General features: G+C 49.9%; 1 protein-coding gene across 1 annotated transcript in view; it reads right to left on the bottom strand.

The window, feature by feature from the left end:
- Positions 1-12,279: 12,279 nt before the first annotated feature.
- Positions 12,280-12,345, bottom strand: part of olfm2a (olfactomedin 2a) — a gene marked incomplete at both ends in the record, with an annotated part of 3,636 nt that continues 3,570 nt past the window's right edge. The window contains one exon of the mRNA XM_084488485.1: positions 12,280-12,345. This exon is cut by the window's right edge and continues 609 nt beyond it. Coding sequence (XP_084344611.1) covers positions 12,280-12,345 — 66 coding nt within the window.

The raw sequence follows: 12,345 nt of genomic DNA on the forward strand, positions 1-12,345 counted from the left end.
CGAGTCTCACCAGCCAGATTCCCTCGAGCTGTAATCTTAGTTCACTTTCACTTTCACTTTGGCTTGATATTTCTTTTGTTGCAAAAAGGCAGGATCTGTCAACATCTAAATGGCTAACAGGTACCACAAAGTGAGGTGGCAATAGTAAACATTTCCCTGTGGGAAGACGAGTTAAAACATCCTATCCGGACGTCGATGTTCCAAGAATAAGTGTCCGTAGAGGACTTCAAACCGACACTGTGTAGACCCTTGTGAGAAATAGATGATATAAACCCCCCCCCTTCGGAAAGCTACTTCCACTCACAAGAGTCAGTTTCACTTCCCAGAAGTTCTGCAGTAACCCAGTAGGACTGCTGGATGGGAGATGATGTGTTCTCTGACAAGCCCGGTACAACCGCAACCAGCAACATCGGTTTAAAAAGAACGTGTTGGCATGTATGTTTCAGGACTGCTGCTTCCATTTTTTAGATTTCTTTTTATTTAGACTTGCTACCCAAAACACAGCAACACTCACAGCCACACAGAGACAGGCAAACACTGGCAGGCTAAAGCCCCAAAAATAAAGACCTGTGTCTTTATTTACATGTGTGTGTGTGTGTGTGTGCGTTGGCGTGATTCATGTGCGGCTGGCATACCGTGTATGCGTGGTAGACAATTGCTTGTTTGTTTACACACACGCACACACCGTTGTCAAAGCCAATTCACCGATAGAAGAGACAGAAACGAGAAAATATTTGTAGATACACATCTCACACTTGCGGATACCAAAACATTTCAAGGTTTTTTTTGGGGGCATTTCCACAAAGTGTGCACCGAATCTGTGTGCACACCGCGACGCCTCGTGTATTCCGACTGTCATTATTTTTGGCATTCCAGCTGAAGATTAAGTTAAGTTATCCTTTATTGTGCCTTTTTTGGGGGAAATTCTTCCTCTGCTTTTGACTGCTTTTGACCCTTGGAGCAGTGGGCATGCAGCCGCAGTGCAGCGGCCGGGGGGAGCAGGTGGGGGGTTGCAGGCGTCTTGCTCAAGGGCACCTCATCCGTGGATGAGGACGTAGGAGAGTGCTGCACATCTACTCCCCTCGTCCATATTTTTTGCCTACTGGTCGGGAACCAGTAGGCAATGGGTGAAGTGGACTCCCTCTCTCTGTTTTGGTTGGAGGGGAGCTTTTAATTGTGCTGGATCTCAAACCAGTAGTAAATAGGAGAAGGGACCGGGGGGGGGGAGGGGGTTGGGTAGCATCCAGTCGATTGAAATCCCCGCTAATAAAGGCAGCAGTGACCTCTGTTGTGATGCAGCCAACAAAACATAAAAAAAGCCCTTTATTTGTATTGTGTTGTGCATGCGGGAACGGTGTGGCCCTGAGTGTAAACGCTGACCTTGGTTCCAGTCGGCCCTCAGACTCTCTGAGTGAGGTCGGTGATGAGCTGAGTGAGCCGTCGCCGCCCGCTGGAGCCAAATGATCTGTTTTTCAACAGGGTTCGCTATTTGGCCCCCGAGGGTGGGATTTTGTTACTGTATTTTTCTCAGAGCCCCAACGCACCCCGACATGAATAATTAAAAGGCTAGGGGAATGCGGTGATTCTTCTCCATTACCAAGCCCTCTCTGCGGCTGACAGCGTTGGTTTATTTGTCTGAGTGTTTGGGTATTCATGATGCTCTACTTAATCTGTTTATGCCACTTCCTCTCTTCCACCCCCTCAGACGTCCTCCCAAGTTCATTTCTTTTTATTTCCCCTTTCCTGACACCCAAACACTGCTTACAAAAGCAGAGATACAAACAAGTGGTTTTATTGTGTGTGACACTTCTCCCCTTTTCCCCCTCTGTTCTTCGCACCATACTTCCAGCTTCCCAATCCATCCTTTTAATTGTACATAACCAGCCTCATTGTCATTCTCTCCCCTCCCTCTTCCTTCTCCCTCTGCCTCTTTTCCTGGTGACCAGGGGAGGGGGGAATGAGAGGGCCTTCAGAAGGGGCTGGGTTGGTAACGTAATGAAATATCTGATCTGTGAGACTTCACACGCATGCATGCGGGCGTCCTTTAGGGAAATGGACTTGGTCCGATTCTGCGTCCTTCACCACCTCCTCCCTTATCAATCCCTCCGCAGACTTGGCCCCAGCGTGTGTGGCCACCCATGCGTGCGTGTGTGTGTGTGTGTGTGTGTGTGTGTGTGTGTGTGTGTGTGTGTGTGTGTGTGTCTGTATGTGTTTCTTTGCATGCGTGTGTGTTTGCACTCGTATGTGTGTGTTTGCATGCATGTGTGTTTGGTTTACATTTGTGCGTGTGTGTGTGTGTGTGTATGTGTGCATGCATGTATGTATGTATAGATGTGTGTGTGTGTGTGTGTGTGTGTGTGTGTCTGTATGTGTTTCTTTGCATGCACGTGTGTGGGTGTGTGTGCACGTGTGTGCGTGCGCATGTGTGTGTACGCACACGTGTGTGTGTGTGCATGTGTGCGTTGTGCACATGTGTGCATGTGTGTGTAATCATTGTTCACATGACAGCAAAAGGGAGGGGAGGGGAGGAGATGGAGGGGTGAGCCTGGACCATGGCCTCCTATCAAAGGGACTCAGTTAAAGTTAGTCTAAGCAAATCTCGCTTATCACAGCAGCAGCGGGAATGCTCCAGAGACCTGAACAGAGCCGCGGGGTCGGCTTAGTTTTAACCACGGCTATTCCTCGCCACGGTAAAAAAAACGGTTCACTCGATTATGCCCGAGTCCACTTACAGAGCCTCTCCACCAACGCCGCCCGCTCCATTATGCCCGACCCCTCTATCCTCGTCTACTCTCTTCTCCATTGGCCCAGATGCCCCCTCTCTCTCTCTCTCCTCTCTCGCCCGCCCGCCCGCCCGAGTTGGGCATCTCTTTTTAATCCCCCCCCCCCGGCCCCCCCCCTTCTTCTCCCTGTGCTATTTAATGTTGTTTCTCTCCATCCCTTTTGTTTTGCCTTCCTGGGGCGACTGGTAAACACAGCGAGCTTAATTGCTCCCCGTGGCCTCACGATTTCTCTGTAATTGCTTTAACGATGCTAACCGCTTCCACCTGTGTCACCTATCGGGAGCCCAGGCCCAAGGTCAGTCCCGCATCCAAATGTACACACAGGGAGGGGCTACGCAACAAACAAGCCCATAGTTTAGTTTCGACCAAACAACACGTGGGGTGGGGGGGAGGAGGAGGAGGAGGAGGGGGGTGCAAAGTTTGTGCTGCTCTGACCTTATGAAGGTTTTTTAATATCACGTTGTGTAAAGTTGCCGTTATGGTGCCACATTTCATCGTGTGTGTGTGTGTGTGTGCGTGTGTGTGCGTGTGTGTGTGTGTGTGTGTGTGTACGCTTGTGGCTTGGGGAACGGTTATATCCGGCGCGTTTTGCAAACCATCAACGTCGTAAAAGACGTTGTAAAAACGACATTGGGAGAGGCTCTGGCGGCCATATTATGACACAGTTGCAAATAAACCCGGGATCTTAATGCACACAAAATAGCGGTTGGGTGGCGGAGTGGCTCCTTGGGGATTTGATTGATCGTGCAGAACAACCACACAGCCAGCTGTTAGGTTAGCCTGCCTGTTAGCATGTTGCTAAACTTAATGTCACCCAAGAATCTTTCCCCAGTTGTCACTGGGAGTTACGTTGATTAGATTTGGATGTAAAAGCAAACATGTCAACAACATTTATTTCATTTTTCCTTGGGGTGGATAGGTGGGTAAAATGACAAACAGCTCACAGTCAAAAAAGTAAATTGGTGTTGAAGGACAAACCTCGCCACTGCAGTGTGTCTGTCTGTCTGTCTGCCTGTCTGCCTGCAAGTGCCAGTGTGTGTGTGTGTGTGTGTGTGCCCGAGCCAGTGTGTGTGTGTGTGTGTGTGTGTGCCCGACCCACTGTATGTGTGTGTGTGTGTGTGTGTGTGTGTGTGTGTGCCCGACCCACTGTATGTGTGTGTGTGTGTGTGTGCCCAAGCCAGTGTGTGTGTGTGTGTGTGTGTGTGTGTGTGTGTGTGTGTGTGTGTGTGTGCCCGAGCCAGTGTGTGTGTATGTGTGTGTGTGTGTGTGCCCGACCCACTGTATGTGTGTGTGTGTGTGTGTGTGTGCGCGCCTTGGTGTCTCCCTGTGTGTGTGTGTGTGTGTGTGCGTGTCTCCCTGAGTGTGTGTGTGGGGTTGACGTAAGCTGAATTGCTGTCCGTTGCAGTGAACCTGTGAGCGCAGCGCTTTATGAAACGCTGTTCCAGGGAGACTGCAGCATCCTGCCGGCGGTGCGCCATCGCCTGTTGCTGGGACTGCAACAACCTGAGCGCCGCGTCCCTACGGGGGGGGGGGGGGGGGCCCATCGGTGCGGGGGCCCCGCTGCAGGGCCACCGGTCACACAGGCGGACGGGACGGGGCGTGTGTGTGTGTGTGGTCTCTGAGCTGTGGGCCGCGGCGGGGGGGTGAGCAGAGGTGCAGTGAGCTGAAACGGATACGGCTCCTCTCTGGTGGGCTCCCATGGCGGCCGGCTCTGTGAGTGGCAGGGGCCCGGCTCTGGAGCTAGTGGGGGGCGGGGGGGGGGGTGGGGGGGGGGGTCCAATGAGAGAGCTGGAGGCAGGGAGGAGGGACTTTTGATCTGGTGGGGAGGGAGGAGCCAACCAGGGCGCTGGGAGTGTATAGATAGGAGGGACTATGGAGCAAAGGGGCCCCAATCATGGAGCAGGGTGGCCCCGCTGTGGATGGATTCGCCGCGTCCCCTGTGCTCACCCATTTCCACCCATTTTTTGCTCATTAAAATTCCCACTGCTGAGATAATTGAAATGTGCAGAGAGCACAATTATGCCTGTGTGTGTGTATGTATATATTTCTGTGTGTGTGTGTGTGTGTGTGTGTGTGTGTGTGTGTGTGTGTGTGTGTGTGTGTGTGTGTGTGTGTGTGTGTGTGTGCTTTTGGCACAGGGACCACCTCAGCAACCCTTGCACGCGCACATTTGACAGGAGGGGGGGGAAATCGTTTAATAAGTTGATCAGCAAAGCACAGACCCGGCCCCCTCCATTTGCATATTAATGTCGCACGGTGTGTGGCGGCGAGCCGGCAAAGTTTATGGACAGCCGGGAGCTGAGGGGACGCTTTTTAATTACACTGTGGAGGCGACACGGGCCGGGGGCCCGCTGCCGTGGGGGGGGGGGGGGGGCCACCGGAGATGGGGAGGGAGACACTGCCGCCGTGGAGACAGCCTTCCTGATCCACCACCGCTGCCCTCGTTGAAGAGCTATTCCTAAGGTCCTCGCCCGCCCTAAAGGAATCAGGAGCGCGTGGGGGAAATACTCTGAGCATTGACTTTGCAGGACTGGGACAGTGAAAGTACCCTGAAAAGTGTCGATGTGTCCAGAGATACGGGGATGTTTAAAGGTCCCGTGACGTGCCACCAGGCTGTGAGTGTGATTACGAGCCGTTTTGAAAATCGGGCTCTTCTGACGTCACAGGTGGGCGTGTCCACCTGTGATGTGTGACGGCTAGACAGAGCAACGTGTGCTACGGTCCACTGGGGTAGGCTGGTGGACCGATCTATTCCAGCGCACATCTCGGTGGACACGCCCACCTGTGATGTCAGAAGAGGCAGATTATCAAAAACGGCTTGTAACGGCTCATCACACTCACACCTGGTGGCGTGTCATGGGACCTTTAAAGCCCTTTATCGGGCAGCCCGGATGGAGGTTGTATTCAGAACATGGTGGGTCGAGGTATGGATGAATCCTGAGTGAGACGTATGCCCTGAAAAGGGATTACTATTCTTCAGGCATTCATTAAACTAAAGCTACCATATAATTCAAGCCTTTTTGAGACAGGCGTTTTCATTTGGGTATTTGTGAGTGTGAGTGTGTGTGTGGGTGTGTGCGCGCACGTGTGTACTTGTGGGTGTGTGCGTGTGGTGTGATTGTGTGTGCGTGTGTGTGTATGTCTATATACTGTATGTGTATGGATGTAGGTATGGATATGAGTGTGTGTTTGAGCGTGTGTGTATACGTGCATGTATGTGTATGGATGTGTACGTGCCTGTGTGTGTGTGTGTGCCTGTGTGTGCCTGTGGGGAGCTTATTCTCAGTAGAGGGAGAAGAGGGCTGAAAGGTGTCACGGCATCAGGCGGGCAGGCAGTGGTCAGCTTTTGATTGCCCGGCGCTGTGGGCGTTCCACTATTAGTTCCACTCTGCAGGCACAGAGCACTTCTGCTCTTTACAACTTTTCTCTCTTTCTCTCTTCTCACTGGCCGTCCGTCCCCATGGCGATGGTCCCAATAGGATTCAAATTCATTCTTCTCTGCTCCCATTTGTCACAGGATAGAGGAAGGGACGGGGCAAGGGGATGAAAAAAAAAACTAGAGGATGAAATGGCTTCTCTCTGTCTCTCTGTCTCTCTGTCTCTCTCTCTCTCTCTCTCTCTCTACACACAAGCTACCAGCTCACTCTACCAGATGAAGACCAAGGAAAGGTTATCGTCTCACATTCATCCCAATCCAATCTGGATTTCACCCTGGACGTGAGATCCGTCTTGATACATGGATCGTCTCTCTCTCTCTCTCTCTCTCTCTCTCTCTCTCTCCTCCATAACAAACGTTCAATGCAGCCTTCTTTTTCCTGTCACAGGCCGACCTCTGGCGTGCCGCGCTTCAAAGAAGCGGGCCTTTTATATTAGATAAAACATCAGAATGCACCTCTAACAGACAACTCATCCATTACTATCACGCCTCCCGCGGCCCTGGTTCCCATCGGGTGTTGCCAATGGAAACAACAGAAGAGCAGAAGGACTGGCAGTGGAACGGCAGAGAGGGGACGAGAGTCGTTCTTCCCCCTTTTCAAAGATACACTGCTTTGAGCAGCACACAAGACCGGCAGCAACAAGTCATAGACGCAGGAATAACTGAAAATACTTCTTGGCTTCTTCTTCTTCTTCTTCTTTGAAGCGCCTCTGCACTCATAATGACGCTGTCATTACTTCTGGGCTCTAATCATTTACAGATTGTCTGGCGCGGTACAGCCGCGGTAATGCCGCCGCCGCACGCTATATATAATCCCCCTATCAGATCACCTCGATTCAACCCTCAATGGGTGGAACAGGCACGGCCATCAGCAAGAGGTGGGGGCGGGGGAGGGGGGGAGAGGGGAGGGGGGGGGGGGGGGGGTGGGGGGTGAGTTGAGTTGGGGGGGCGGGGGCGGGGGGGTACCAGGAGCCTCTTTCATTGTGAATTACGTGCGACCGTGTCAAGACATCGGGCTTATAAAATAGAGCCTAGAATATCTCCGCTTTGCCGTCCTTCACAAACCCGGGAGCTAATGAGATTAGCGTGGGGAGCGGCAAATTAATCAGAGCAAGAAAAAAACAAAAACAAATGGCACACGTGCACACATGCACACGTGCACACACGCGCACACACGCGCACACACACACACACACACACACACACACACACACACACACACACACACACACACACACACACACACACACACACAATTAAGAAGCAATTACAGCGAGTGCGCTGTTTTTAGACGTGGGCTTTGCGGAGTTATAACTTTCCTCTCAGCTTCGTGCTTCACATTGTCGGTGTGGCGCTGCACACTATCTCCACATCCATTTTTATCCAACAGTAAATATTCCCTGATGGGAGCCGAACGTGCGCCGGGAGTTGGTTTTTTCCTCAAGGTTGCGAGTACGAAAGAGACGAGGCAGGATTCCCGAGCTCGACGTGAGTGTGTTTACTAATGAGCGAGCCGATCTGGAATTAATCCACCGGCGTATTGAGAGCAGAGCCTCGACGGAGACGCAGGTGAATACGGCCGCGAGGCGCTCGCTCTGCCGCGGAGCCGGCCGCGGTGACAGTGATGAGTAATGTGTTAAATTAACTGACAGAAAACAGATAAAGGAGAGTCTCGCGTTCAGGCCCCGTCTTAATTAAACACACGCCGCAGACGACTGGACTCGCAAGCACAACAGGTGATTGATCTCTGGGTGGGTTTATAAAAAAAAAAATTAACTGCTAAAAAACTCAGTGCTGGCCATAAATCTACGGGTCCGGGCATTTGAGCTACGGGTCCCTGTCACTGTTCTTACCTATTCACCTCACCTCCATGCACTCTATCAAACTACCTCCATTACAGCAGAATTGGCACTCAATAAATTCAAGTGCGTGTGAGCATGCATGCTTATAGCCACTTTAGAGTGGGGAAAAAAAGGGCTGCCTTTGCCACTTTATGTTCCATTGTTCATTTCGGATAGCTCCGCATTAATGCAGACGCCCGGCGCATTAATGCGGGTGACTGAAGCCAACGGAATACTTGTAGCATTCGGAATCTGCTCACGGAAAAGCCCGTTGTTTGGCTCCCGGCTTATTATTCTGAGGAGAAATAAAATAAATTGTTTTTCAAAGTTGGGCTCTTTCCTGGCAAATAATAAGGAAGTGTTGGGTAGTGTCTGCGCTAACCTTGCAACCTCGTAAAAAGTTTACTTTGGACGAGGTCTGGCTACAGGTCACCGAGTGGGAAACTAGGGCAGGTCCGTCCCCCTGCAGGGCTTTTCATCCTTCATTTCCCCGTAGGCCCGACTCTCAATCTCTTCAACACTGTTTGCACTCGCTGCATTTAAAAATGCAGTTTCTCACTTCTTCATACTTCTCTGTTTGAGACAGACATGCGACGGTATACGGTGTGAATATATTTCAGTTATCGACATCTATTTACCGATAACATGAATTTAAGTCTTTTCGATTGAATTGACATCATGCAGCTATCCTGTGGACTAGATAACTTGACTTGAATGTGTGGCGTTGCTTCCCCGCCCTATTTGGCGGTACATTGGGGGCATGTTGGTGTATGTGTAATGTGTGTGTGTGTGTGTGTGTCTGTATGAGTGTGTGTCTTTGTTTGTTTCTGTCATTCTGTGTGTGTGTGGTTGTGTATGTGTGTGTGAGAGTATGTGTGTGTGTATGTGTGCGTGTGTGTGGTAGTTTGCGTATGAATGTGGGTAGATGTGTGTGTATGGAGGGGGGCATACTGCGTGTTTGTGTGTGTAAGTGTGTGTGTGTGTGTGTGTGCGTGCGTGTGAGTCAGTGAATGTTCATTGCTGTGTGTGTTTAAGCATCCAACTGTCTCAGAATCCTCATTTCATGCCTTATTATTTTCTCTATTGCTCCAGAAAGTAAATTCCTTTTTCTTTTTTTTTTAATCTCTCACAAATAGATTTACAATTAGACTTTTTCATGAAACAGTGATCCTCTATCTGGGAGCTTGGCAGACTCCTCTCTTGTGGGTTGTGTTGCACAAATAGCAATAAAATACCATATTGCAAGAAAGACAGGGTGAGTTAGTGAGCCCTATCCTTTACAATGGGGCTGTCATATACCACTTTGACTAAGGGACGATCTGTAAAGGGGGGTTGAAATAATGGATAGGGACGCTTAGGCGCACATGCAGGCGCATGCACACACACACGCACACACACACACACACACACACACACGTGCAGGCGCGCAGACACACACACACACATGCAGGTGCGCGCGCACACACACACACGCATGCAGCACGCACGCATGCATGCGTGCATACACCCACACACACACACACATTACTACACACACACACACTCCCCCACTCCTTCACACACACACACGCACGCACGCACGCACGCGCACACACACACACATACTTTCAGCTTCAGAATTATATTGCTATGTTCGTTCACATACTAAAGTCGATTTTGTTTTGTGAATACGCTTCACTGAAATTGTCAAATCCCAATCCAATGTTTGGTTAGCTAATATTATATATATAGATCTGAGAACAGTTAGATCAATTAAAAATCTGTACCATAATCAAACTGAAGATGTTTGGCATAATAAGGAAAACTAATGAAGTTATCGACCATTGGGAATGTAGTATAAAATATACTTAAAAATATGTTTTTTTGCAGGAATAACATTGCAGTTTTAGGCAAAGTGCTTCGGGGCAAACTTCTTACAGCTATTACATTTAACAACTGTTATATCTGAAACCACAGATTGATAGTCATACATGATATCAACATGTATATATAACATGACTTAACTTTACGTGTAACTCCCATGGCAAATGCACCTACAAAAATCAGTTTGAAATGATAGTACTACCAGCCAAACCCTTCATCATGGATGGAGCCCTGATGCACCTGCTTCACCGTCCAAACGGTCGATCCTATTGAATGTCAACCCCGGACACGTCCGCCTGTGTGCGCATCGATCGGCGGGTGGAGTTGAGTATCGGGGACGGGGGGGACGGGGGGGGGGACGGGGGGGTGCCGTATTGTCCCGTGTTCATCGTTAAATGTCAACTACCAGTGTGCGCCCCCCCAACTCCGGGGATCCCCCCAGCACGCGCTTTATTGATTCAAAGGTCACCCCCAGCAAGAATACTGGGAAGAAAAGCATCGCCATGGTTACCCGGGGAAAGAGGAAAAAAAAGAAAAGAAAAATTCTGCCTCGTTTGCCTTGTGTGTGTGTGTGTGCGTGTTGTGTGTCTTTTTATACACTATATATACTTGAAGAGCAAAAACCTGGCAAAGATGATCCCGCTGCGATGTGACCAAGGTGCTTTCCACCGCACCGCGGAAAGAATATCAATTCAAGAGGTGGGCTTATATACAAACACACAGCCGGGCTTTATTTCTCTTGATATTGCTGTTGACCGAACAGCTTCCAGAGAAAAGGTTATGGAGGCCGTGTTGCTATAGTGTCTGGGGTGTGAAAGCTCCCCGAGATTAGGGCGGGCGAAAAGAGAAACCCAGACGCTAATAAGCAAGGCACGCTGTGAAAGGCCGGAGATGGATGCGGCAGCACCACCACTCCTCCCTCCATTCCCGTTATATGTCTTTGAGACCATCGGCTCGGCTGTCTTTGAATTTTGCCGTCACTATGGAAACAATAACAATTGACAGCGAGAAAGGATCAGCCGCAAGCCTGGTTGACAGTGAGCAGACTTTCTCTGCGCGAGAAGGTTAGCTGTCACGGTATATAGGGTATGTTTGTACGTGTTTGCTTGTACGTTCGCTTTTCATGTGTGGGTGTCAGTTGTCAGTTTCGTTGGTAAAAGTTTCGGTTGATTTTGCTGGGAGTACAAGTTTTTAGGGAGTCTGCATTTCTACTTTGACACAAACCTATGAGGTTATTTATGTCGGTCTTGTTAGCATGTTTTTTCCCCGGGTTGAGTAGCAGATGGTTTTGAATTCACGTCGGCAAACATGACTATCAGAGAACCACTCCATTTTGATTTACTTTTTTACCTGCTTGCCGCTTGCCTCACCGAAGAAGAAACTATCCAATATATATAATGCAGCACTGCAATTTCTAGATTCAGAAGCTGGGAACTTCTGAAATTAGATCATGGCAATTGCATGACAATAAAACAGCTAGCTTCAATTCACACTGTTTTTGGGCCTGATGCCACATTATTGTTTCATTAATAATCCAGCGTTTACAGCTAGAATACAAATTTTTCCACCATTTAAAACACCCACCCAGACAAGAACAAACTAATTGTATTGACTGAAACCCCTCCTACACAATCACCCGAAAAAACAACTCGATTAGACCTCATGTACCCCGGCTCATTCCTTATTTTTCGTGCTGGTGCTTATAAGAGTCGAACGTGGGTTCCGATAAACGCGTGGATCCAGATGGATGGTCTGCGTCGCGTAAGGAAGGTAAAGGACGACACCATGGGAAATGGTAAAGGTCAATATTTATTTTTTCATCACAAATAAAAAGAACCATGCTTACTCATCACAGAAAGAAACTAAAGAGAAGCGATCAGTCCTTATGTCTTCACCCACCTCTCTGCTGAGTGTGTGTGCGTGTGTCTCTGTGCGTGCATGTGTATGTGTGTGTATGTGTGTGTATGTGTCGGGGTATGTGTGCGTGTGTATCCGCGTGTGTGTCTGTTACTTTCAGAAGGTGAATTATAGCACTCTATGAAGTTTGAAATGTAATAAAAAAAGTCCAAGCCTCTGTCCCCACAACAACAAGACAAACAACACCCCGCCCCAACCAGCCCCTCCCCCTCCCCACCACCCCCCTGCCCCCCCCCCCCCCCCACCCACCCCCCTCTCCCCCTCTCCCCGGACCAAACACGAACCAACCCACCAGCTAACCAATCACAGCCAGTCCCCCGCACTCGACCCGCCCCCGCCGCCTTCCTGCAAAAATAAAATGAAACCACAGCATTTCCTCCGTGCGCATCACCCCCCCCCTCACCCCCTCAATCCCCCCCCCCTGGCCCCCCACACCCTCTCAGTCCCCGGACGTCTTGATGACCTGGAACAGGGTGACGTTGTACAGCACCTGGTGTCCGTTATT

The sequence above is a fragment of the Micromesistius poutassou genome, assembly GCF_964030765.1.
Source record: "Micromesistius poutassou genome assembly, chromosome: 1".
NCBI classification, from domain to species: Eukaryota; Metazoa; Chordata; class Actinopteri; order Gadiformes; family Gadidae; genus Micromesistius; species Micromesistius poutassou.